At 40.4% G+C, this 26,130-nt stretch overlaps 5 protein-coding genes across 10 annotated transcripts; 3 read left to right on the top strand and 2 right to left on the bottom strand.

Annotated features, from left to right (window-relative positions):
* Window positions 1–3,250: 3,250 nt before the first annotated feature.
* Window positions 3,251–8,391, top strand: LOC137728777 (nonsense-mediated mRNA decay factor SMG7-like). Of its 4 annotated transcripts, none has more exons than XM_068467539.1 (6): window positions 3,251–3,683; window positions 4,470–4,608; window positions 4,722–5,306; window positions 5,421–5,543; window positions 5,651–5,811; window positions 6,233–8,391. In XM_068467539.1, exons 2-6 carry the CDS (start codon window positions 4,546–4,548, stop codon window positions 8,238–8,240), a joined length of 2,940 nt encoding a protein of 979 aa, XP_068323640.1. In that variant the 5' UTR covers window positions 3,251–3,683; window positions 4,470–4,545; the 3' UTR covers window positions 8,241–8,391. The 4 variants fall into 4 exon arrangements, with proteins under 4 accessions (XP_068323640.1, XP_068323639.1, XP_068323637.1 ...); XM_068467538.1 differs by having other exon boundaries at window positions 3,251–3,755; XM_068467536.1 differs by lacking the exon at window positions 3,251–3,683 and adding an exon at window positions 3,691–4,119.
* Window positions 8,392–9,096: 705 nt separating this feature from the next.
* Window positions 9,097–11,352, top strand: LOC137730219 (uncharacterized). The gene is made up of 3 exons (XM_068469287.1): window positions 9,097–9,312; window positions 9,442–9,599; window positions 10,730–11,352. The coding sequence occupies exons 1-3, from the start codon at window positions 9,232–9,234 to the stop codon at window positions 10,848–10,850; spliced, it is 360 nt and encodes a 119-aa protein (XP_068325388.1). The 5' UTR covers window positions 9,097–9,231; the 3' UTR covers window positions 10,851–11,352.
* Window positions 11,353–12,684: 1,332 nt separating this feature from the next.
* LOC137729955 (small ribosomal subunit protein uS5c-like) lies at window positions 12,685–14,857 on the bottom strand. The gene is made up of 2 exons (XM_068469006.1): window positions 14,080–14,857; window positions 12,685–13,080 (listed from the first exon to the last, which is right to left on the bottom strand). Exons 1-2 carry the CDS (start codon window positions 14,757–14,759, stop codon window positions 12,831–12,833), a joined length of 930 nt encoding a protein of 309 aa, XP_068325107.1. The 5' UTR covers window positions 14,760–14,857; the 3' UTR covers window positions 12,685–12,830.
* Window positions 14,858–14,977: 120 nt separating this feature from the next.
* On the bottom strand, window positions 14,978–22,165 carry LOC137729242 (B3 domain-containing transcription factor LEC2-like). 3 transcript variants are annotated; one of them, XM_068468105.1, is made up of 8 exons: window positions 21,987–22,165; window positions 19,480–19,584; window positions 17,233–18,946; window positions 17,072–17,146; window positions 16,723–16,823; window positions 16,563–16,609; window positions 16,394–16,467; window positions 14,978–15,805 (listed from the first exon to the last, which is right to left on the bottom strand). In XM_068468105.1, the coding sequence occupies exons 3-8, from the start codon at window positions 17,770–17,772 to the stop codon at window positions 15,179–15,181; spliced, it is 1,464 nt and encodes a 487-aa protein (XP_068324206.1). In that variant the 5' UTR covers window positions 17,773–18,946; window positions 19,480–19,584; window positions 21,987–22,165; the 3' UTR covers window positions 14,978–15,178. The 3 variants fall into 3 exon arrangements, with proteins under 3 accessions (XP_068324206.1, XP_068324207.1, XP_068324205.1); XM_068468106.1 differs by having other exon boundaries at window positions 19,480–19,578; XM_068468104.1 differs by having other exon boundaries at window positions 19,480–22,165.
* A 437-nt stretch (window positions 22,166–22,602) lies between these two features.
* LOC137728549 (uncharacterized protein ECU03_1610-like) lies at window positions 22,603–23,533 on the top strand. The gene is made up of 2 exons (XM_068467304.1): window positions 22,603–22,608; window positions 22,847–23,533. Exons 1-2 carry the CDS (start codon window positions 22,603–22,605, stop codon window positions 23,531–23,533), a joined length of 693 nt encoding a protein of 230 aa, XP_068323405.1.
* Window positions 23,534–26,130: the final 2,597 nt, after the last annotated feature.

Below are 26,130 nucleotides of genomic sequence, written 5' to 3'. Positions count from 1 at the left end.
ATAAATACTATGGGCCGAATAATAAGGCCCGGGCCAGCTGGCAGGGTCGGCCAGATCCCATCAGAGGTAATCCGGATAAATAGAAAGGTCGAGGAAACCTGATGCAATTAGGATTCTCGACCAGCAAGGAATGAAGTCCCGAAAAGAAGGAAAATTCAGAATCCCAGTAGGAGTAGGATTGTTCGAGGAAGAGGCGAATTGGGAAAAGGACTCCCGATCCAAATCGGAGTCAGATTCAAGGAATGGGGGACTATAAATACAAGAAATCATGCAACAGAAAAGGACCTTCAACTCAGCATACAATTGCCCTGCGCAAAACCTCTCAATCACCTTGAGATTTTTCCTTTTCTTTTTCCTGCCGACACACCTTCAGTTTGGATAAACAGCACTGTGGAAGCAACCGGCGAGCACCTTCAGTTTGGATAAACAGCACTGCTGCCGCAGGATCAGCCGACCAAGAGGCATCTTCAGTTTGGATAAACAGCACTGCGTCGAGGCCGACCGATTATCTATCCAAGTCTCGGTCGAGGAAGGTTTTCGAACCTTTGTTGGCAGAGGTCACCTTACTAAGCTTTCTCGGCATAGTTAGGTGTTACGAATTACATTGCTCGGCGTACTGGTTGCCGAGTGGTTTTATGATTGGATACTCACAGGTGAGTTTCAGGGTTCGGCATTCCGACGGCCGAACTACGTTTACCATCAAGACATATATCACGTTCGAGTACCTGTGCCCATACACCTTGGTCTCGATTCGACGTGCTTATACTCTCACGAATATAATCACAGTGACCGAATCGGGCTCCGACGATTATTGAACTCCGCAGAATTGGCAGCCTTGTCTTCAGGCTGTAGAACTCAGAGACCGAGAGCGTTCCTTCCTCGGTCGCAATCGCAAGATACAGAAGTCAACGACGCGCTCCAAGCGATATCAACAAATTGTACTCCTCGGCCGAGCTCGGCCGACGAGTTGGCACGCCCCGCATTCAACCGAAGGACGTAGTTAGCTTACTAGTTGCTCGGCCTGCGCGCCACGTAGGTCTTGTAATTATTAGGGTCAACAAAAGCATAGTCATGCAATAACGCGTACAACTTTCGCGTAAGTATTATTTACGTTTGGCCAAGTCTTGTAGACGACATTTGATATAAAAATAGAAAAGAAGAAAAAAAACTGTTGTTTGCAACTGCTACTCAAGGGTTCCATCGATGTCTCGGAGAATGAAGATCTACATTCATTGCTTCCAGGTTTTGCAGCTCACCAAATTCATATAATGCTAATTGATCAAGGTTGAAAATTTTGCTTAAGGGGGTCCTAATCAGCAACCTAACAACAACCACGTAGACCCACGTTGATGACGTGGCCATATACACTCATCATATTGCTTGTTTTTATTTTTCAAAGTCAAACAGAATAATGTTTATTAAATTGACGGCTAAGATCGCCTTATCACTATGATCTTAACGTCAAAAAATGGTCTTACCTGTGGGAGCCATTAGTCATGTTGCCCTGTGTTCTCCATGCGTATACGACTCTCTGCGGACGGAAGCTTCTCTTGGTGTGCATAACGTGCCATTTGTACAGCATCAAAGCAAGTGCACCCATTCTATCACGTTTGAAGCAATCATACAAATAACGATGAACGAGTGCACTGGTTTTTCTTATTGGACAAGTGAAAACTCAAGTCATAAACTTAATTAAATGATGACGAATGTGCGAAACTAGTGCATCTATTTAACAATTGTTGTTTGTCGTGAGTTCTAACTTAAAATCTTCTCTAACAAAATAGAGAATGAACGTTAACTAAGAAGATTTTTTATAAAATAATAATAAATTTGTCAAGATAGTTCACATTTCTGAAACCGAAAAAATTTACAAAGGCATTTTCGTCTCAATTTAAGTAGGGGTCTATTTATGAATCTATGACTAAGCTCATGCAAGCATTTGTGATTGGCACAAGACAAAAACACACTAGCCCCAAACTACCCTATCTACCAGGGACACTACAGCCACTTCATTGCGTACACGTGTGCCACTAACCCATAACTCAAATGATTAGTGTATGAAAAAACATTAAATATGTTGATGGATTAAAGAAGAAAATTAGGAGATACTAAGAACCGTCTAGCTTGAACTTTTTCGTTTTACCTTCTTGGCTTTTCTTATCATTCTACTAAGTTACTTTATGATCTGAATTGTTTAATTTCTAGATCACACTTTAAAGATCAACTTTGCCAAAAAAAAAAAAAAAAAAAAAAGAAAAGAAAAGAAATCGTTTAACCGTTCAATTAGCCTCGACAAAATTTTAGTGTTTAAGTGAGAAATATGATTCGTTTATCTAGTGTACAACTATTAAATGATTAAACAATTTTAGAGTTAGCTAATTTTTTGCAGGAGTGATCTTTAAAAAATGACCTAAATAGTAGACGGTTCAAATTGTCATTTCACATTGTAGGATGAGAAGGAGAATCGAGAAGATAAAACGAGAAGGTTACTATCATTCCCAAAGAAAATAATATTCATCAAAGGATTCATCGCAAAAAATTCGATATCAATCTTTTAAGCACTTTTCTTAATTAAACGGTTCCTTAAAAAAAATTATACATTACTTTCTTGATATTAGATATACTCCCTAAATTATGAATGCAAATGCAATTCTGTCTTGATATAAAAAAGATGGTGTTTCACAACAATGTACCATATTAATCATATGAACAAGTTGGACTTTTACTACCTTGGCTTGAACTACAAGTCATCCTCTCTAAATTTAGTCCGGTGAAGGTTGATGCTTGGACATGAGTCACATGATGATAAGCCACTTTATCTTATTTTCCACATTCTAATATTGGATAATCAATTATTTTATTACAAATTAAAGACGAAAGAATTTGGAAAATGAAAAATAAAATAAGTTAAAATCGGGTAAGAAAGATAGCTGATAACGGACAGCAGACTTGTTCTGATGAGTCTCATCATCATCAGCCACCTTTTACTTTGTCTGTTTCACAACTGAACCTCTTGTCTCTACAGTTGGACTGGAAGCCCCCAATTCTCCTCTCTGTCTCTCTCTCTCTCCCCTTCCAGACTGAACCTAGTCTCTACGGTTGGAAGCCCCCAATTCTCCTCTTCTCTCTCTCTCTCTCTCTCTCTCTCTCTCCCCCATTGCAAACTGAACCTAGTCTCTACAGTTGGAAGCCCCCAATTCTCCTCTCTCTCTCTCTCTCCCCCCCTTACAAACTGAACCTAGTGTCTACAGTTGGAAGCCCCCAATTCTCCTCTCTCTCTTCCAAACTGAACCTCTCGTCTCTACAGTTGGAAGCCCCTAATTCTCCTCTCCTCTCTCTCTCTCTCTCTCTCTCTCTCTCCCCCCCCCCCTTCCATTTGTGAGCTTTTCTGCTTGGTGGGTTTTGCAGCGTCGGTTAAAGACTCAAACTTTGGCTCTCTCTCTTTCTCTCTCTCTCCCCCCTTCCATTTGTGAGCTTTTCTGCTTGGTGGGTTTTGCAGCGTCGGTTAAAGACTCAAACTTTGGCTCTCTCTCTCCCTCTCTCTCTCCCCTTCCATTTGTGAGCTTTTCTGCTTGGTGGGTTTTGCAGCGTCGGTTAAAGACTCAAACTTTGGCTCTCTCTCTCCCTCTCTCTCTCCTTCCATTTCTGAGCTTTTCTGCAGCATCAGTTAAAGACAAACTTTGGTTCTCTCTCTCTCTCTCACTCTCTCCCCTTCCATTTGTTAGCTTTTCTGTTTGGTGGGTTCTGCAGCATCAGTTAAAGACTCAAACTTTGGCTGCTGGTTTCTTAACTGCAGAGTTTGTTTGTTTGTTTTCTCAGGAGGTGCAATTCTCTTCCTTTTCAACATTTTAAGTTGAAAAGTTTGTTTCTTGAACTTTGTTTTGCTGAATTTTACAAGGATTTATTGCATAATTTCTGTTTTTGTTTTACATTTGCTGTTTTCTGCTCTGAATTTGATATTTAATTATCAGTTAATTGACCAATTGAACATGATTAAAGAAGTTAGAACAGAGTTAGGGTTGGACAAATTGTTGCTTGGAGGCCAGTTTCCACGTTCATTGGTTGCATGATGATGATCATTATCTTCTGGGTGGCTAAAACCCTAAAAGTCAATAGCAGGTCTACTTTCTTTCCTTTTTTTCTCTTTTGGGAATTGATATTTTGGAAATTTAGTGGATTTCACTTCAACTTTTGATTACTTACCAGATTAGGAATCTATCCCTCCCTAAATTTCCATGCAATTGGTTAGTGGTTTTCGATTTCGGCTCAGTTTAGGGTTTTTATTCCCACCTTTAGTTGTCCAATTATGCTCAAGATATAGTTGTAAACACGATTTTCTTGTAATCTGGTACTTCCTGTGGCAAATGCTCCTCATACTTTGATTTTTTTTCTTGCCTTTTGCAAGAATCAAGTGATTTTCCATTGTTTTGCAACTGCAAAGGGCACTAATTTGTGATGTTCACCAACAGATGTGTTATGCCATAAGCATATTGCAGCGTGCACAAAGGAGATAAAGAAGTGCTGAAGAAGTTTTTCCCGTTAAACATGAAGGCGATTTCACCTTTGCCCCTCAAAGATCAGAGAGATAGACCCAAGTTTTTGATTGAGGTAATTCTGCAGCCACATTTGGTACTACTTAATACCGACTCAAAGTTCAGAGATGATTGTAGTTCGAATTTTCTCTGTGAGTCTCTAAAATGTTGAAACTTTTCACCTTTCAGGTTGCAACCAAAGAAAACCAGTTGTGGGGTGTGGTCCATTCCAAAGGACTCTTGAACTCTGAGGTCCAGGACTTGTACTGCGAAGTGCGATCTAGTTATGAGAATCTCATATTGAGTGATCATGAGCAGTTGGAATTTCAAGACATTGAATATTCTTTGTGGAAGCTTCACTACAAGCATATTGATGAGTTTCGCAAAAGAATAAAAGGAAGCTCAGTGAATGCAGAAAGCAAAAATATGGTGGTGCTACGAAATGATATTCATATAGAAGGGTTTAAACTCTTTCTATCAGAAGCAATTGAATTCTACAAGAATATGATTGGGAAGATAAGTAAACGTAAGAGGCTCCCAGAAGAGTCTGTGATAAATAGAAAGGGAGGCGGCGACCTTACTTTCGCAGAGCAGAAAAAGATGCAGAAGTGCCAATTTTTGTGCCATCGCTTTTTGGTGTGTCTCGGGGATCTGGCTAGATACAGTGAACAATATGAAAAGCCTGATGTGCAAACCCGAAATTGGTCAGTTGCGGCCACTCACTACTTGGAAGCGGCAGCAACTTGGTCAGATAGTGGAAACCCCCACAATCAGGTAGATTACTATTTCCCTGAAGATTTTGGTTGCAAGACCTAAATTTCTTTATGATATCTGCATGTGTTATTTAAACAATACTCAGTTAAAAGTTACATGTGGGTTTGTTTGCAGTTGGCTGTATTGGCAACGTATATTGGTGACGAGTTCCTCGCTTTGTACCACTGTATAAGAAGTTTAGCTGTTAAAGAACCTTTCCCTGATGCCCGGGGTAACCTTATCCTACTGTTTGAAAGGGTAAAATCTGACAAATTACAGAAACATCTATTGTTTTTAGTCACTAATGTCATATCCTTCTGATATTCATACTTCACAGTTCTCATTTTCTTTTTACGATCTTGCAGAGCAGGTCATCTCATGTATATTCTCTTTCAAGCGAGGCCCACTTTAATTTCTTAAACCCGTCTGAAAGAACCGGTGTTCAGACTATTTCACAGTCGAGCGATGATACAAAGTTATGGTCTCTTATTATTGGAATGTTAAGTTTCTTTCACATTAAATCAAGGTACTCACTTAACCACTATGGAGTGTTGCTACATGTAACTGTTGAATTTGGATGGTGCATCTTTTGTTAGAGTTGTGATCGTCCTCATTTTGTTGTTACAATGTCATTGTGTAATCGCTTATCTTGTCATTGTGATCGTCTTCATTTAATTCTATTCGGTTTCACAATCCATAGCAGCTAAGATTGTAAAACCGAATAGATCTTTAACTTGAGCTTACATTGTTACTTAGGTTGTTAACTTGCTTCACATTGCTTGAGCAAAGTGATGTTTCGACGAAGATTGTAATCAAGGCCATTTAATGTTGGATCATTGGAACTACTTGCATTTGATTTATGCTTGTGTTTCCAATTCTTTATTTACATATCAAATTCTTTGTTGCTTATGTTCTGACGTTCTCTATGGAATTTTGTATGTGGGCAGTGTGGATGAATTCCCCTGTGCTTTTGCGTCTACTATGAGAGAGTTTGATGCACTGATGGCACTAGAAGATACAGAGCTAAAAGTTGCATTGGAGCCATATCACCGTATGGATTCAGTTAGAAGAGGCCCTTTTCGAGCACTCCAAGTTGTTTCTGTACTAGTCTTTACTGCACAGAATCTAATCAAGACCCCGGAAATTAAAGGATCAACTGACAAAATCGATATCCAGCAGAAGGAACTGACACAATTGGCACTGACTGCAGCATTCATTTTCATGGGGCGGTTCGTTGAAAGATGTTCAGAGGCTGGTGCAGTAGGGACTTGCCCCCTTCTACCAGCTGTGCTTGTTTTTGTGGAGTGGCTAGTCGTCGTGCTTGATGGAGCAGAAATGTATGGGGTCGATGAAAAATGCAGAAGTGCGATGTCTTACTTTTTTGGTGCATTCATTGATCTTCTGAAGCAATTCAACCTCAATGAGGATGAGGCCAAGTATCCAGAAGGTACTCCTCTGTGGGAAGACTATGAGCTGAGGGGATTTGCACCGGTAGATTGTGTTCATGCATCACTAGATTTCTCATATCATCCGGAACATATTGACAATTATGACAGCGGAAATTATTGTCGTGCTCAGAGAATCATCAAGGCTGCAATTAAAATTGCAGACAGATCAACTGGTTCTCAAAAGTGGATTGTCTATGACAAATCTCGAAGAAAATTTTCCAAAGTCTATATGGCAGAGTCGAATGAGTATGCAGACGGGAAAGAACTGGGAGGATTCGAGTCCAACAACTCTGATGGTAAACTGAAAATGCCTAGTCTTCATATCCACGAACCGCTGAAAGAATGCAGGAAACAGATGATTGCTGGGGAAAATCTGAGTTCTAACGGACAATCTGTTGACGCAGAAGAGGAAGAAGTTATTCTCTTCAGGCCTCTTACAAGACACAACTCAGCACCACTCAAGATTTCCTCTACTATAAAGGATCCATACCCTACGAAAGATATGGCGGATCAAAGTGTAACTTCTGATGAGTGCTTGCGCCGTGCCACATCACTTCTTATAGCGCAAAACCAGGCCAAGACTGATCCCTTATCTTTTCATGCTGATATCACTAATTTTCGGCGCAACATGCCATTTAAACAGCAGGAGCCTTCTGTGAAGGAACAGCCATTTTTGGAAACTCCAATCACAGCCGGGCCTCCCTCTCTTAATGCTTGGGTCCTGGATGTAGGAAATTTGAACAGTAATACCGAGAAAAGCACAAGCAAAATAAGTAAATGTGGCTCGAGCTTGAGCCCCATTGAGGAAATAGCTTCGGAATATCTGGATGGTCTGTCCATCAATGAAAATGAATATTCTATCAGTAGTCACGAAATTTTGAGCACTCATTCCTCTTCCTCTACTTATACAACTCCTGTGCCTTCTGCTCCTCTATTGCCAGATGATGCTGTTTGGTTTGATGGTGGAACCGAATCTAGTTTCAGCGACTGCAAAAGCTCTGTGGGGATCAGCATGACAGATAATCTCTGTGACGCTAACGCGACACATTCACAGGCAGGCAGCTATGCAAACTGGACTGCAGCTCAAGCACTACCTGATTACAGTTCCGGCATTCTAAATTTCATGGATAAGTACCCACCTTGGCATCGAATGACTTCATCAGAATGGCTCCGTCAGTACAGAGAGAGTCTCAACCTTGGCCACCATGCATGGCCAAATTCTCTGTATCCGCCCAGTAACCCCGGAAACTTATACGATTATGATGCTTCCAGGTTAAATCATTTCAACCGATGGGGACATCACGCGGCTTCTAATCCGCCAATGCAGATGAACAACCTGCCATTGAATCCGCCTTTTCCTGGCTACCAAAGACCAATCCCCTACGGGTGTGGCGCTGTGACGGATGTAAGAAACGAGCAGCAGCCGCTTCTGCAGTACCTTAAGGAGAAAGAAAGGAAACTGCAGCATGATCCTGCTGCCAGAGGTCCTAGTTATATGGACAATTGAGAGACTTTAACACGTAAAAGTTGATACGATAGTCTTGAAATATCCATGTCTGCATTTTTGTATATACGCAAGCAGATGAAATTGTGAAATCCTCCTGCAGTCCACAATGTGATGAAGACTAACTTTTGTATATCTAAAAACTCATTTTTTTTTTTTTTTTGACAAATAGCGTCAATGGATTAAATTGTTAAATGCTAAGAGGAAGGGGATAAGAAGGGATCAAACTTATGCATAAGTATTATTACTTTCTGTCAGTGCGGTATAACGTCATTTGTCTCTTAAAATTTTATACCTAAGAACTTGGATATCTACCATTTGTCTCTTAAAATTTTCCAAGAAAATACCGTTCAATCCAAACAACAACAATAAAGCTTTTTCTTACTAAGTGGGGGATGGTTATATGAATCTTAGAATGTCATTGCACTCGGTTTTGTATCACGTCTTCCGTTAGATTCAAGTACTCTTAAGTCATTTCTTAGTCTCTTTCAAAGTCTTCATACGTCTTCCTTTACCCTTTCGGCCCTGAATCTTTGTCCCGTAATTGCATCTTCTAACTGGAGCGTCAGTAGGCATTCGTTTCACATGTCCAAGCCACCGTAACTGATTTTCTCTCATATGTCCCTCAATTTCGGCTACTTCTACTTTACCTCAGATATCCTCATTCCTAATCTTATCATTTTTCGTGTGCCCACACATCCAATTAAACATTTTCATCTCTGCTACACCCATTTTATATACATGTTAATACTTTACCGCCCAACATTCCGTGCCATAAAATATTATTGACCTTATTACAGTCCTATAAAAAAAAATTCTTCAATCATAAGACGGTCACACAACAGACGCATTCTTCCACTTCAATACAAGCACAAATAATAAAAAGTTTTCTTTTTCTCCCACCAGTTAAAGGTCACCGCTCCAGCTTTCCCACACCTCCCCTGCACTCAGATCCTCTCAGCTCGCCAGTCGGCAGTCGCAGATCCAAACCCCGATGGCCGAAAGGCAACAAGAACCCGAACCAATATCGTCGGCGAACGCAGTCTTTCTCGGCGCTCTAGCTCCCGGCGTTAACGTACGCGCACTTTCCCCCTTCTTTCTGTACGCTTCCGTATTTACTACGATTACGAACAGTTCTTGCCAAAAATGAAAAGGGGTAATCGAAAGTTTGCTTCTTTTTTTGGGGGGTGATTGAATTTTGCAGGGTCCGACATGGACGACGCTGAGATTTGCGTTTGTGATGCTGGGTGTGTGCCTTACTGTGATGCTGGGTTTGGCATTCTCTTCCAGTGACTCTTGGTTGGTTTTTCACGTTGCGTTCCTTGTTCTTATCACTGCGACCCTCTTCCTGCTTCTTAGCTGGTAAGTTCATTGAATATGTATCTCGAGTAAATTACCCACAATTTACTTTTTCCCTTTAAGTTTAGCAGTTTGGTAAATCTGGATGTGGGTGAATGAATGTGGTTCCTCTTTTGTTTAATTTTTATGCTTTTTTTGGATCAATGTGCTTTATTTTTTGAGTAATTTTTTGCCTTTGTGTTATTGGGTATGTAATGGAATTAGTGTGTGTTGTTGATAACTGTTTGTAAGTGTACAACACGGTTTTGGTCGCTGTGTTTTGGCTCAAAATCACATTTAGTCACCGTGATTTCGAATCTTACCAATTTCATCAGCGTATTTTTAACTCCAATTGCTACCTTATGTGTATGCTATAGCTCACATTGCAACCTATACTTCCTGTTTGATGAGTTGTGCTGGTGTTTGAACATATTAAGTTACTTTGTGAATGCCCCAGAAATGGATTTGTGCTTGCTAATCGGTCAACAATAGTGGTTACTTTGTCATGTTATTAGATTGCGTGCCTTGATTTTAAGGCATAGTAAGTTGTTGTAATACACGGAGGGGGAAAACTTGCTTGATATATGAGCTGCTACTCTCTCATCTTTTTTAGCCCTTATAGTTTATACTTGTAGTATCAGTTAGCGTGTCCAACCTTTTTTTCTACTCGAGGCAGGTCCTTAATTTTCAATGTTTTTGATACAACCGACAGAAAGATTGTTTTGAGGGAGGTTTGAGAGGGCTAAATTATATTTTTGGAGCAGGGGTTGGAACTATGGGCACTTGTTATACATATCCCGATGGAATTAGGGGCAAAGCTAAGGGTACTCTGTACAAGCCAGCACAGGGCTAAACTTTGCAGACAATTTTATATATTCTACGACATAAGATAGATTTGATGAGTCTTTACATTTTATTAAGTTGTGTTTCAATGTTTCTGAGGTGGTGGTGTTTGGTACACTTTTTCTCATTTGTGGGTTTAAAGTAGAACGAGTAAAGAAAAAGCACAAGCAGTCCAAACTTAAGATTTTTGAGGCATGTATTTTGTCATTTTGTTTGAAATCCGTTAGTGTGGAGGTTAAAATTTGCATGACTTGCTAGAATTTATTATTTCATGGATCCTTCTTGAATTGTGGATTGATTTTATGCTGCAGGTTTCTTGCGCAGACTGGTTTGGTTTCTGTTGAACATCAAATCCGTGAGATGGGCTTAGCGCCATTTGATAAAAAGGAGAATAGAGAAGGCGTTGTGAAAAAGGAGGAGAAATCCCTTTAAAAGGGCATCTTATACTTCATTCAAAGACAATTACAGTTGTGATACAATCATTTCGAGAGGCATGAGAAGACAACAAGGTTGTCAGAACAGCAAGCAGGTTGCTGAAGAGTTCTGCACTGTTTCACGAGAGATATCGAAGAGAGGAGTTGCATCTTTCAGTCAGTCTTGGCCTCTTTCTCCTTGTGTTTGCTTGTTTTGGGCTTGACGAAGCAGAAACACGAGCAACACGGGAACTGGAACAAGAACCTCATCTCTCTGATGGTGTTGGGATCACAATGTCTAGAGATCGGTATATATACCGTCCTCCAGCATTGGCTTTCGTTTATTCCGATAAGGATGCTTTCCCTTTACTTTCTGTTTTTATTCTTTTAAGATTAATAGATGCCTAGCGTTGCTTCTCCATTTGTGTCATCATTATCTTTATGTAAGGAAAGGAATAGACTATGTGAGGCATAAAGGCAACGAATATATAGTGGGATTTAACATAGTAGGTTGATCTTTCTGGTGGCTTTCTTGGAGAAATTTATGTAGACTGCCACATGGTGTTACAATTTTACTAGTTTTTACCAAAAGATATCAATTTTCTTTCCTTTGTTTTAGAAAAAAAAAAAAAAAACAAGAAAAGTTTACCGAGTTATTTTTCCAAGTGTTGAGCCCATTGAATAAGCCTACTCCGTGGGCTCAACAGGGAAACGACCATTCTCAGAATTGTGAATAACTAGGTTTAGCACCACCGAACGCTTCACAATGTTTGGTGGTGGAATATGTCCATTTTATTGCTTTAGTTTTGGCATAGTGTTCTAGTTTTTTATTTTATGATTGATTTAGTAACGGATTGGCTTAGGTTGGCAAAACTTGACCTTGAATAGGATGCAGCTTTGTCCCGGAATCCGTACAATTTTGAATTTTCCATGTTAGGTAAACTTGCTATAAGAGGAAGACATACCTCAAATAACTATGGAGCTTTTACTTACACTTACCAATCCAATTGGCTAGCACAATATTTGCACTAAACGAATAGTGTACGGCAAAAAGGGGGAAATTCTAGGTGCGGCTGGCCGTGCCACCTTACTCTACGATCAAACAATCTCGCTAATCCCTCTTGCATATTGGCCTCACTCAGCCCCTTTTGGTCGAGCGATTCTTTGTCCAATGGTTGGACAGCGACCAAAGGGAGAGTAGTGAGACCAGAGGAGTTTGGTGGGCCTTGAAATTGGGTGGGGAGGGGGTGGTGGTGGTTTGGGTGGGCACGGTTGGTTTCTTGGGTGTGGTGTTGTATTACTGACGGGGTCTAATGTTTGGACCCCAAAATTTCTCTTTTTGGTCTCACGAACAAGTAATTTGGAGGGGCAATCAAGGCAATGATCGCTAAGTGGCGCATGTTAATGTCGTGCTAAATTTTCTTTTAGATGACGACTTACCTCACTGGAAAGAAATCATGCCTATATATTCTACTGCTGGATCAACTCCCCCACCCGGTTCTCCTTCTCCTAACAATTAATTATTTAACCCGCTAACACCTCTATTGAAAAACAGTAGTCAAAGGTATTCGATCAATTTTAGAACTTTCTACAAAAACCATCGTAAAATTTATTTTTAAGCAATTCGCCACATTTAACCACACGTTAATAATATGCAAGCTTTGGGGTATGAATCTTTCTCTAGTCGCATCTCTGTATGAAGGTATAATTATCAATTCCTTTAGTCTCACCCGTTCATTTCACATTGAATGCAACGTGGTATTGGAGATTCTCCGGAAACATGATAAGCCTACACCAAGTTTAGAAACATCAAAAGCTTCATTGAAAACGAAAAAAAGGAAGGGAGGGAGGGAGGGAGGGAGGGGGGAAAACGAAAAAAAGGAAGGGAGGTGTGGGCTGTGCTCTTGCAAGTTTGCGACACAAGAAGCCTGCACTACAAGAATTTTGATTTAATAAAATCTACAAGGCAGAATAAATGCTTTTCCTTAGTTCTTTTCAATCACTTCCAAAGCTCTTCCATCGGGATACCACGCTCACGAGCGACATCACGGAACTGCCTCATTTTCTGTACTGCAACCACAGTGGCTCTAGCATTGTTGAGAGCATTCTTACTTCCAAGTTGCTTCCCAAGAGCATTTTCGACACCTGCCATTTCGAGAACTATTCTCACTGACCCTCCGGCAATGACTCCAGTACCAGGCGAAGCAGGCCTAAGCATCACCTTTGCTGCTCCATAATCTCCCTCGGATCTGCGATTTATTAGAGTCAACAAAATAGGAGATGCAAAAATTTGAAGAATAGGAAGGCAATCGCTTCTGTCCGATCGTCATTAACTGCATTCAATTTTCGGACCATGATAAGAATATAAACAGTCCCTATCAAAGAAAAGAACGAAAACAACCTTTTGCTCCCTAACGTGTTCCATCAACAATCACACAAAGCTCATTATAGTTTGTTTCTCTCAATCGGAGAGAGCTTACTTAACTTGTTAAGACCAAAAACAAGATGAGCGAAACCCTTTTGGGCTGAATCATATAATGCTTCTTCTCGGAACCACACAAACCAAACAATATATATTATCCTTGCTCTCAAAAACACTGGATCAACTTCTGTTTGAATTGAACAAAGTTATGCACATTTAATTTGGACTCGCCCAGTGTAATGACAATATTGCTAGTAGTCTAAATTAACCTCACAAGAAAATGTATGGTGAACAGACTACTTCAAGTGTAAACGACACTTGAGTGACTCACCGAATATCAACCATAAGACTCGGAGAACACATACTAGTTCAAGTTTAGCAAGCACACAATGTGATCAAACCACACTCACAACCAATTTCAACTCCCCATATTGTCTCAGACCTCAGACTCCAAGTTTATCCAATCACCATCCTGTCTCAAATATTTCACACACTGATATGCAGTCTATACTCAATTCTAAGAATTTGCAGTTACATTCGATTTCAGTTCCTATGAATTCCTATATGTAGAACTTTCCACACCATCAAATGACCAAAAGTATCATTTTTCACACAATTCTGACACAACGTCATTGAAATAAACCCAACTGAAATACAGAATTGACCACAAATACGCAGATAGCCAAATATAGCCCGAAATGCAATGACATTCAATTCCACATAAAATGCAGTATTTCCCACACAACCAAAAGATCAAACACAAACAATTCAAGCAAAATTCAAACAAAAATAAATCGAAAGAACCCAGAAATCGAAATGGCAATACCTGTGAGGAAAAGTCAGGTACTTGGTCATGGGCACACTGATAATGTTCCTTCTAGCATTCACCGCAGACTTCTGCACCGCACCGATAACCTCCTTGGCCTTCCCGACGCCAACACCCACATTGCCCTGCTTGTCGCCAACCACCACAATCGCCCGAAAATGCAGCTGCTTCCCTCCTTTCACCACCTTCGTCACCCTCCTCACCTGCACCACCCTCTCCTCGAACCCATCTCTAATCTTCTCCTTCTTCAGCTTCCCAAAAGCCCCAAGCTTTTTCACCTTCGAGTCCATCACGTAAATGTCGTTCCCCAGCATGGTCACGCCGCTGTACGCCGGGCCGTACAGCTCCTCGTACGCGGCGGCGATTTCGTCCTCGGTCTCGGTCGAATCCTCATCGAAGGAAGGCGGGGGGACGAAGTTTTCGGGGGCCTCCGGGGGCTCGAACACGCCGTCGAATTCGGGGTCCTCGTTGTCAAAGAAGGAGGTCTCGACGTCGGAAGCGGCGGCATTGAAGATAACTGTGGTGGGTCGGGAAGAGGAGAGGAAGAGGGAAATGGGTTTCCTGGGTTTGGTTGCGGGGGTGGCTGCGGCGGTGAATGGGAGGAGGGAGAGGCGGGGAGAAGGGTGGAGAGAGAGGGAAGAGAGAGTGGAGAGAGAGGAGGAGGTTGTGGAAATGGCCATGGCGGGAGGAGAAGTGAGGGGTTGGAGTACAGTGGGGATTTTGGATCAGAGAGACTTATCCCCCGAAAGGCAGAAGCTTGAATTTTCGTCTCAATAATTTAGATTAGTTTAATGAAATTGTTCTCGAGCACTTTAAAAATCATTTGCAAGTAAGTTTTTCTTTCTAAATATAAAAAATTTCGAATGTTAAAATGAGATTTTTAAAGTGTTAAAGCAAGTAAAACTAAATTTGATTTCATTGGGAATGAAATTGACATCAGAACATAAAAATTAACATCACATCAATAATTTTTTTTTTTCCAATATATCTTCTGAAGCACATGAAACAATTGACAATATCCTGTGCCAGAGATAAAGTACTCAACCATTCAGTTCTCTTGTCGTCAGCTGCGGCCCCGTTGCGATCGAAGAGGCGATAGTCACATATACTTGTAGTGGTCGACTTCTGGGAGCGTCCCAAGGCCTTTGTAGCAGTCATCGAACTCAGGCTGATCATCATTTACCATCCTCACCATTGCTCTACTCTGTGAAGATGATGACGATGAAGGATCGATTCCTGCAGACAATGTGGACGGTGGTTTGGTAGATGTCTCCATATGGCAATCAGCGATGTTGTTGGACAAAGTAGTAGCTTCCTCATGTTCCATATAGGCTGATGAAGAAGCAGAGATCACAGACAAAGCATCCGCGAAAACGTTAGCTTCTTGCTCTTGCTTAAGTTGTTCCATAAGTAGTTCTAGAGATAATTCGTCTTCTTCGTAGCCAGCTACATAGGTAAATGGTGAAGGGGAAGGTGAAGGTGAAAACAAGTTTGAGGCCACATAGGGGTTACTTCTATGGGTTTTAGCATCGGTGTTGGGAGTTTTGTCATTGGTGTTGTCGGCCTTGAGATTGGTGTTAGTTTTTCTGTTGTCGGTATTGTTGGCCTCGAGGCTAGTGTTGATGTTGGCGGTTTGGTCTGTATGGTTAGTCGTAGTATTACGCTGTTGAGAAGAGGAGGGCTCAGCTACACGCGCTGGTCTTGGCACCTTTTCTACGTAGATGTACTGTTTACTCGCATGGACGAAAAAAGCAGCTTAGTTAAGATAACATCATATTAAGAGAAGCAAAACAGTCTAATTATGCACAAACTGAAATCTATGTCCAACAATGCAGAATTTAAAATACAGAAAACAATGACAGTTCAAAATCTGTGTAAGATATGACTCCGTATTAATGGTCTTTCCGTGAACTCCAGATTTTCTCATTTGGGACAATTATTATTTTCAGGGGATTATGGCCCACTGAACTGAATTCTACACATAATCCAAGCCTAAAACTCCTATTTCAGTCTTCCTGCCAACTAATTAGAGCTGTTTCTGAACGCTCGGTTCAATGTGCAAAATACTCATGCTACACCAGTGCTTTACAACGCATAATCTACTAGGCGCTCATCAATGGTCATCCTATTCTATCCATACATGCACCTTATTATGTACCTTCACACTATCCTCCAGAGGATATCGTCATCATAACGTAAAAAGTTATTGTCACAAGGCATGCAGTTCAGACTCTTCAATTTGTATTCAACTTTCAAAATCCTACTTTAATTTGCAACAGATTCTGTATTAATTAAGGACGAAAAGAGGACTCACAATGTTCTTGCATTCATCCTCATAAAGATAAATGCAATCTCCCGCCTCCAGCCTTTTTTGCCTAACAAAAGCGCCTGTTACATTGAAAATAAGGATACTCAGTAAACATGACATATCGTGTGTTTGTCAATGAACATTAAGAGCAATTCCATCGGTTTTTACTTTTTACCTGTATATTCGAACACATACATTCTGCTTCTGTTATTTGACCAGTGCCTGTGTAAAATTAACCAAGCAGAAAAAAATGGCTTTAATTAATTGGCAGAAAACTCTTGCACAGATGGTTTGGCATTAAAATATAAAATTAATAGTATTGTCTGTACGCTTACTTGTATTTGAACTCCCAATGCTGGTCGGAATGTACATCTCTGACAGTCAGCTGGATGCCTTCTTTTTCGGAGAGCATTGGAAGGTTATTTTCGGCTTCTTTCTGTGAATGAGGAGAAAACATGTAAAGAGTAAATGTAGGTGCAAAAACTTAGAAAGGAGGAAGGGATTTTTGACTAGGCAGTCTAAATCAGAAACATTTTGCAGTAGTCAATAAAAGTCAAAGACATCAAAGTAAGAAGTTGGTTGGTCCGCCTTTTTAGTTCTTCTCTTCCGTCGCCGTTTCTCAGTAAAGGAAAAACAAAAAGACGTAAAAGGAACAGAAAGTACCAAAACAAACAAAGACCTCACCTTCGGCACTATAATCCTGCCCAAAGGTCCAACATCACTATTCTTCAACTCCTTGTTAAACAGCAGTCTCAGTTTCTGTAAATAAGAATACACGGAAATAATAGTTTAAAGAAAAACTCATTTGAAATTCAGATTTGAGAAGACAAAAGATCAATCCATACCTTGTTATCCAGCGTGCAGAACGGGTAGAGCTGTTCTTTGGGGTTCTGCAAATCAGCACCATTACCAGATGATGAAGTGGAAATGATTCCACAAGTATCATCATCATGATTCCCATGAAATGGAGGATGCCTGCTCACTGGGGGAGAACAAGTAGAGGAAACAGCAGTATTGGCTGCGTTTCTGCTCAAACTGAGACTCCTCTGTCTTGATATCTTTCTCTCGTTTCTTGCAGACTTAGACATAAGGGCATCCAATATCCATCTGGATCGGTCTAGGCTGGCCTGTTCTCTGGATAGAATCATATTCGGTTGGGCGCCGCCCAGGAATGGATACATGGGGAGACCCGCCTGATGGTACGGGTAATAATTTCTTGCGTACAGGAGTGCCGGGTAATACCTGTACTGAGTGACTGAAGGACTATAAGTAGTTGAAGGCAAACAGCTCATTGGTTCACAAGTGGAGGACTGCGAATTATTTGTCTGGTGAGTAGAGGTTATGGTCGTTGTAGAGGGGACAGAAGGTGGATGGAAGTTTTCCATTGTCTATGAACACAGAACATTTGTTGATAGCGATGATCTTCAGAGAGGTAGGGGCTGGTTAAATCTTTGTGTTGGTGAGGGTGGGGTTGTATAAGCTGCAGGCCATGGTCTAGCTGGTAAACTTGTGATGCTGCCAGTGGTGAGAGCACAGGTGTGGCCAAAGCGAGAAGAACACGTAAGGGGGTGCAGAGGAGTGGGGTAAAGAACGTGAGGGAACGAAAAGAGGATAAAAGAAATTAAAGAAAAGGCTGAGGAGGAATGCCAGAGATTGAAGAAATTGGGTTGAAAGAAAGAGAGAGTACATTGGCAGTGTTGTGGAAAGTTTGACGAGGTGAGGAACGAATGACAAGTGGCCGGAGGCTGGTGGTTTTGGAATAGCCATCTGACCAGTGTGTAAAAAGAGAACAGAATCAGAGAAAGGAAGAGAGAAGGGAGAGTTAGAGAGGATGCAGAAGAGAGTGACATATTCTGGTGCCTCTTTTAGTTCAAATCTGGCAGACTAGGGCTATGACAGTATGGACATATGTGGAGCCATACTCCTCCATCCTTTTCTCGCACAGAACGCCATGGAAAACCAGGGCTACCACATACAGTCATTGCCTTCTGCCAAACCACATTTTCTCGCTCCTTTGCCTCTCTCACTCTCAAGACTCACACCCTTTCTCTCTCTAAAGCCAGCATCCCAAGAGCAACTGGTGGAGGTGGATTGGCCTGTCAGTGTTAGCTTATAAACGTTATAAAAGGAAGAAGTAAAGGGACTGCTATCTCCAGAGATGATTTCTCTCTTTGCAACCGAACCCCACAGCGAGTAGTACGACAAGTACCACAAACGCCATACGAGACAGACTGAAGCCCAACATTGCAAATTAAGGCCTCCCCTGAAATAGCAAACCCAGAACTTCCCCTCTTAAGTTGTTGTATTTAAAATTTTATATTAAGATTTTTTTTAGTTAGAGGGTTAGAGGTCGTAATGTTAGGGATGTGAGTAAACGATTGTTATAATGTTGGGAATGTGAGTAAAAGGGGTAGCACAACCTGATGAGCTCAATGGAACTTGTGTTTTCATTTTCGTCGTCCACTGAACCACTTCAACTTCACAGTTGGATTCCATGTCTTGCTTGCTTGTCATTTCTTCAATCCCAAGGCGAGAATCAAAGCTGCTTTTGAGTCCATCCTACATCAAAAAAAAAAAAATTAAAAAAATTAAAAAAAATAAAAAAATCTCCTTAGCAATTTCGTGGTTGCATAAACATAATCTGTTCGACAACAGAAAACAATTGAATATATAGTGCCTTGCATTATTATTTTTCTTCTCTATTCCCATGCGTTTGGCATCTGTATCCACTAACGAGGTTACTATCTTTGCTTTTGGAAAAAATTAGAAGCGAATTAAACTTAAGATTTTGCTATTTCATGAGCTTCCTTTTTAGAGTACGATTTTGATATCCTCCGACTCCCTTCATAAGGTAATAGAAAGGAAACTTTAAACAGGATCACTGACAAAATTTAAGCATAGAAGGTAATCCAAACAGCACATAAGCAAGCTGGAGATCCTAACAGAGGCCTGCTAACTTAAGCCATTTATACAAATTCACACATGGTACCTGCTGAAAAAAGAAATTCATGTATATATCATATCAAAGCTGAAAATTAGAAACCGTATCATAAAAAAGCCATATGAATGCTGTATTGCTGCCTAGTACTTACAGAGTTGGCCACAGAATAACTGTGGTAATCACATCGACTAGGAAACTCCATGACAACAATTTGCTCGTATATTCATCACCAGGATAGTGAAAACTTCAACTGCTTCTACAAGAAAGAAGCTTTAGCAGATTTATAGCAATAACGGGGAAGAAAAAACTTGAATACTGAATTGTGATGAGACCGTAGGATAACTAGGATTTTTATAGAGGTAATAAAGAGGCTCGACAAAAATGCATGCAAACCAAACATGCTTAGGTGATTACACCTGCCCCAGATGGTTGTATAGACGTTGATCATGCAGAAAAATGCTCGACTTGTGGAACGTGGATGCATAGAGATTCAACAAGGTGCATGCAAACCAACACCTGCCCTAGACAGTTTTATAGATGTTATCATGTTGATCACGGAGAAAAACGCTCAACCTATTCAACGTGGATTCATATAAAGGTGAGAAAGTAATTTGAGAAGCTGCATGCAAACCAACACCTGCCCCAGGCGGTTATATAGATGTCAATCACGGAGAAAAACGCTTAACCTGTTCAACGTGGAAAGAACTGATGGTCGAAAAGACAGATTGGTAAGTAAATCAGTTTATCATGGGAAATGATAAATACACACAATTTTTCTCCTCCTACAACCCCTGTTTATTCTTGTCCATTGTTTCCGTTTGATTTATCTAATCTGATGCCCAGTAATAAAGAAGGGTGTGAGAGATGCTAAAAAGGGTGTGAACAGCTCCATTATCATTTATGTCCGCTCCTCGTAATTTATTTCAAGTAAGTGAATTAACAGGAAGGATATCATTAGGTTTTAGACTATCTGTTAGAGATTAGTTCTTATAAGGTATGAACGAAGTGAGGTTTAATTCCTTTTAGGGAGGAGGAACAATAAAGAAGGATTCAATATTTTTCTAATCATGATGTAATTTTCGGACAAAATTCTAATATAGGTGAGTGTGCTAATTCGGTGCAGTGCTATATTTTGTTTGCTCTAGATCATGAATTCAAGCACAACACAGTATTCAACAATAATACATTAAATCTTCAAAAGACAGAAATCTAGACCAACATGACAATTTTGTAAAAATCTCCAGGGACAATAGGATCGGAAACGCCAGAGAAGCAAATGGGGTCATATTGAGAGATCTAACCCATTACAAGACTACCTATAACTGATCCTCCTGCAAATAGATACTATGTAGTCCTACCACATTCAGTGGACAAATACTGTTAACGCAACCACGACAAAGTATTAGCTATCACCAATTCTATAGAAAGTCTGGAAATATATGTAGACCATATTCCTGAAATTTGAAGAAAATGATAAAGGCCAAGAGCAGGTGCATAAATGACGTGATTTATAGAATTTTGGAGCAATGAAGCTTTTGTTGGTTAATTTTCTCAGAAGACGGTCCCAAAAGTATAATGCTAGAAATGTTTACGTACACAACTATACGAGAACCTAAATATATCATTAGCAGTCAATCCAATTTGAGCAACTGAAAACTGAAAACATAAACATTAAATATTCTTGTTTGAACTTTCAAATTAAAAAATTTAATTCAAGCACATGGGCAAGGGAATCCTTCACAAATATAAGTTCCCTTTACTGAACTAAGGTAGTCATGCCTTGTACAGATGGATACGTAGATATGATACTCGCAGGAGATTACATGAAAGCTAAGCAAAACCAATGTGGAACCAATGAACATATAAATGAGTCAGGGGAAAGCACCAAACCAACTTATCATGAACAAACAATGTGAACAATTTGAATGGCGGAAGATAGCTTCTCCTCCTAGATATATGTATTGCTTGTATCTGCAACTGCAATGCATGCATAACTTCCAGCCACATTTACTTGTTTTACAGAATTTCAATTGTTCTTTTTAATGATAGTACAATTAGAACTAAGCATTATTGCTCTTTAAGTGTCCTAAAAATACTCGAATTTATAGTCACTCGCACGAGCAGCCTGTATTCATACTTTTGTTTCAGTTATGCAACATTAACAAAAGATACTTGTTTGTCAAATTACATGACAATGCTCTACTTTATAATGTAACCATGGTTTACCAAAACTAATAGAAAGTTTAAACCGTTGGCTGCTAGCAACCAAAAATATGACTTTCCCAAGAAAAGTGCAGAATGACTTTTTTGGAGTGCAAATAACAGCTTCCGCCAACTATTTATCTTAAGAAATCTAATGCATTGAAGCTTCAAAGCCACATAGATTTGCACACACAAAGCTAAACATGGAAGAGAGACACCAATTAACAACAAACCTCAAAAGAGTATAAGCTTCCAAAATCAAATCAACCAAATGAAGCTACTTTTATGTGATTAAATAATAAAAAGACCCATCAACTCATAAAGCGTAAAGAACAAATCTTTAGCGGAACCCCTCAATTCCCAATTCAATCAAATTCTAGGGATTTGAATACGAACTTGTTAATTGAGAGGGATATGCGAGTAATAGCAAGCAAAGAGAAGAACTTTTGTCAGTACCTGAAAACGGTGGACTTCCGGAACTAGCCTCGGAGGCAGTCGTACCGGAGCTCCGGAAGAATGTGCCCCGATTGGCATTTTTGCCTGACTGAACCGTCGGAGCAGTAAAATCCCTCCACCATTTATTACCATTCTTGCTCTGATACAGTGAATAAAATTGGGTTGTGAATTTATGATTATTTCCGAACTGTTCTAATCTGCAACTCCAAAGCTGTATTATTATTTCAACTGTTTTTACTTTTACTGTTTTCAATTTTACCGTGTTATTATGGTATTTCATTCAGTTAATCATCCGCTAAATTGCTCACTCCATTACTACTTAAAACGGTCTGGTAGCAGAAGTTTTATGTTTGATTTTCAATAAAAATAAATTTAAATTATATTATTGCTAATACATTATAAGATTACGTTCACTCCATTTGTTTTCTTCATTTTGTTTTACCATTCGGCGACGGATTGGATTTCAACTCTCCCCAATTGACAGTCACACGTGTCAAGCCATATAGCTGCCACCTACTCTCCTTAATCTCGTCATAACATGCAAACCCTAGTAAGCGGTGATAGGATATCCGGACCAAATTTAGTGGAGAACGAAAGAAAAACAGAGGAAGCAAACATGGCAGTATTTTCCATAGAAAAAAATGTTATGTTCAACCTCTCCAGATCTTTTCCTCCATCCTCTCAGTCACTCTCTCGTCGATATTTATCTCCGAAAGTCTCCCGCGTCTGCTTCGCCTCCAAATTCTCTTAGGTAACATTTACAGATGTGGATTAGGCTAGTTAGTCAGGCCAATGTGCTCTCGAGTCGAATCCTCATTGTCAAAAATGTATTGATCAAATTTGTTCTGAATTAATTTCAGGGTAAACATGCGGCGGAAGAGAACAGATATGACAACAAGAACCGGATAAATAAGGACCGAGAGTACGGGTCGGCGCACGTGAGCAGCCATGCTATAAAAAACATGGAGTACGAGCAGGAAGCAAAGGAGAAGGCGAAGAGCGCAGCCCAGACAATTGCGGACAAAGCGAAACAGGGAACGAATAGAGCAGCGGAGACGGCGGAGAGCGCCAAGGAAAGGGCAAAAGAATACGCTTTCGAGACGAAGGAGAAGACCAAAGAAATGGCAGATGCTGCGGCCGGGAAGGCGAAGGAAGGGACTTATAAAGCAGCCGAGACTGCGGAGAGCGTGAAGGACAAAGCGAAAGAGAGTATGTGGAGTTTGAAGGAGAAAACAGAGGATGTCGCCAGGACGGTGGCGGAGAAGGTGAAGGAGGGGACGAGCAAGGCGGCGGAGACGGCGAAGGACACGGTGAAGGGGACGTGGGGGGCGGTGAAGGAGACGGGGCAGAAGATTAAGGAGACGGTGGTTGGAGCTCCTGATGAGGAATTGGGAGTGGCGGCCATTGATGATGATGCTACTAGTCAGAGTGATGTGGAAGTTGGTGTAGATGTGGACGGCGATGGCGTGGCAGAAGGAAAGGTGATGGGAGCGGATATGGTGGAACTAAGGCCGCCTGCCGGCGAGGGACACGAGAAGAAATATTGAGATTTTTTTTTACTTTTTTGTTTAATTTGCAGCTCTTTTGATTGATTTTTACTTTTTTTTCAAAATGTCCATTCTAATAAACATACTTTACTTTTGTGGTTATTTTAGAAAAATAAAAAATCGGTGAAATATGATGAACAAATTAACTTCCACAATCATCTGTCACATAATATTACTATTCACAGTTCGAATTAGTCACCCAAAGCTTTGTATTGCGTTATAATTTAACAATTATGCAACTTAAATCTACTTTTTTGGTAAATAATGGCACGTAACAAGAAATGACATTTTTCAGAGCGTTTTTGTCATTTGGGTCATCTAATTAGGCCCTATAATTTTCTTTGATGGTAGAGAAAAAAAGAAATATAAAAGGAGAAGCGCCTAGGAGTTGACATGATCTCCACATAGATGATCGGGTGAAATTATTCAAAAGGATCAATACCAATTCATGAGAATATGATAAGTGCAAGGGTAGATGAATGGGCACAATTGTTATGAATATGTTTTTAGTCTAGTGTCACCCAAAGGAGGTGACAAATATCATGCTATTTATATGAGCTATATCTAAAATATGCACTACTCTCCTGGGATAATTGGTGGATGTGGTGGAAGACCAACTGACACAATGATTATTTGAAATGGTTGGTTCTTGACGACTTGTTCTTGCTTGAATCGATCCTCGGTGACGGAGAATGGGGCTGCTAGAATTTATTCCTCCACGAAGACCCAAAAAATATAGAGGTTATTCATGAAATAGTTTGGGATATTGGTGAGAACTAAATCTTGTTGTCCCACAAGGTTAACGGGATAAATGCATGTGTAGGTTGAACTCCCTCACATTGTCAGCTTGCCATAGCCAATAGAGAAATTCATACTCTTTCTATACTTCAATCCGATTATGATTAGATTTTCTATGCGCGTGTAGCAGTATTCAGATTGTCAGTTCCTTCTTAGCCTTCATGCATGACTTGATGATTGCTCACAAAATCTGACTCCACCAAACCCACAACCTCTAAATCATCAACAATCGCCAGCTTTGATATGGCACACCTTACTCCCATCATCTTGGTGTCTGAGATCTCGAGATCTCCACCAGCCTACAATCCACTACAAGCTTAAGGGGAAAGGGTCTTGAATGATACTTGGAACGCACAGCTTGCTCGCCGGGTCTACCATACTAACTCTACTGGGCTCCTCTTCAACGTCTGCAATTGTTGACAGTCTGACCAACTTAGTTGTCAACTTAACTCTCGAAAAACACAATGACATTTCCAACATAACCCAACACTTGTGATTCAAACGTTCAACATGCGCATACCAATATGTGATTCAAAGGTTCGATCGCTTCTACTGAAAGCATTAATAGTTATGCTATTATAGAGCTAAAGGGGTTAATGTTGAGAGTGATGGTGCACATGAATGTCTTGCGAAAATAGATCCTTCTGATGAATTAAGAGTTCTTAGTTCAAGTTGTTGTCGAGCTTTTAAAGATGTAAACAAAACATAATTGATTCATGGGTAAATATCAGTTTACTAACCTCAAGTTTTGTGGTTTTCAACATTTGATACATGAAGTTTTTTTCGTCCCAGAGTCATACTTAAAGTGTTAATTTTATGACAGTCTCATACATCCTTTAGTTTGCCTGTTTGCCTGTTAAGTCTTCCGTTAATTGATGACGTGGTGTCCATGTGGACAATGACTGGGCACCACGTGTCATTAAGAGGTCCACGTGGAAATTAAAAATTAAAAAAAAAATTTATTTAAAGAAAAGTTAATAAATAAATAAAAAAACAAAACAAAACCAGATCGTCTTCCCCAAATCCCCCCCGGTCCACCCTCCCAGCCCTATCACTCGCAACCACTTCCCTCCCCACTTAACAAAACAGGGGGCTGATGGAGACGAGAATCCAATCGCTGTCACTCAAATTTGACGAAATGGTCTCCATCGAATCGTTCATGGTATCGACTGCAAAGCTACAACAAAGGGTTACAACGGAGATTAGGCAGATCAGGAAGAGGCTGAGGGTTCTGATGTGGGAGTTTAGGAGAGGAGGGGATCACAGGGGGTGGTGGAGTTGGAGAAGGAGGGCAACGACATGATTTTTGGGATGGGAGAAGGGGGTGGGCTCGGGAGGCAACGGCGGGATTTTTGGGAGAGATGATGGGGGATGGGAGAAGATAGGATGGAGGCACAGTGGGGAGGGAAGTGGTTGCAGGTGAAGAGGGTGGGAGGGTGGGCACGGGAGGGGGGATTTGGGTTTTGCTTTTAAAAAAAAAAAAAAAAAAAAAAAAAAAAAAAAAAAAAAAACTTTTCTTTAAATAATTATTTTTTTTTATTTTTAATTTCCATGTGGACCCCTTAATGACATGTGGCGCCCAGTCATTGTCCACATGAGTGCCACGTCATCAGTTAATGGAAGCAGACTAACGGATGTATAAGACTGTTCCAAAATTAACACTTTAAGTATGACTCTATGACGAAAAAAATTTCATGTACCAAATGTTGAAAACCACGAAATTTGAGGATATTAAACTTTACCCTTGATTCATTAAAAGAGATTTTGATGCATATGCGAAAAGACTTCAACACGCTTAT

This window comes from Pyrus communis, chromosome 3 (assembly GCF_963583255.1).
Source record: "Pyrus communis chromosome 3, drPyrComm1.1, whole genome shotgun sequence".
Taxonomy (NCBI): domain Eukaryota; kingdom Viridiplantae; phylum Streptophyta; class Magnoliopsida; order Rosales; family Rosaceae; genus Pyrus; species Pyrus communis.
The sequence above is the reverse complement of the archived record's forward strand: the minus strand, read 5'-3'. Positions and strand labels throughout refer to the sequence as shown.

Coding starts and splice junctions, on each gene's coding strand:
- LOC137728777 (XM_068467539.1), top strand. CDS start 4,546: ATGAAGGCGATTTCACCTTTGCCCCTCAAAGATCAGAGAGATAGACCC. Junction 4,609..4,721: donor GACCCAAGTTTTTGATTGAG/GTAATTCTGCAG, acceptor TTCACCTTTCAG/GTTGCAACCAAAGAAAACCA. Junction 5,307..5,420: donor GTGGAAACCCCCACAATCAG/GTAGATTACTAT, acceptor GTTTGTTTGCAG/TTGGCTGTATTGGCAACGTA.
- LOC137730219 (XM_068469287.1), top strand. CDS start 9,232: ATGGCCGAAAGGCAACAAGAACCCGAACCAATATCGTCGGCGAACGCA. Junction 9,313..9,441: donor CTCTAGCTCCCGGCGTTAAC/GTACGCGCACTT, acceptor TGAATTTTGCAG/GGTCCGACATGGACGACGCT. Junction 9,600..10,729: donor CTCTTCCTGCTTCTTAGCTG/GTAAGTTCATTG, acceptor TTTATGCTGCAG/GTTTCTTGCGCAGACTGGTT.
- LOC137729955 (XM_068469006.1), bottom strand. CDS start 14,759: ATGGCCATTTCCACAACCTCCTCCTCTCTCTCCACTCTCTCTTCCCTC. Junction 13,081..14,079: donor TACCTGACTTTTCCTCACAG/GTATTGCCATTT, acceptor AATAAATCGCAG/ATCCGAGGGAGATTATGGAG.
- LOC137729242 (XM_068468104.1), bottom strand. CDS start 17,772: ATGGAAAACTTCCATCCACCTTCTGTCCCCTCTACAACGACCATAACC. Junction 17,147..17,232: donor TCTGCACGCTGGATAACAAG/GTATGGATTGAT, acceptor TCTTATTTACAG/AAACTGAGACTGCTGTTTAA. Junction 15,806..16,393: donor AGGATGAATGCAAGAACATT/GTGAGTCCTCTT, acceptor GCGAGTAAACAG/TACATCTACGTAGAAAAGGT.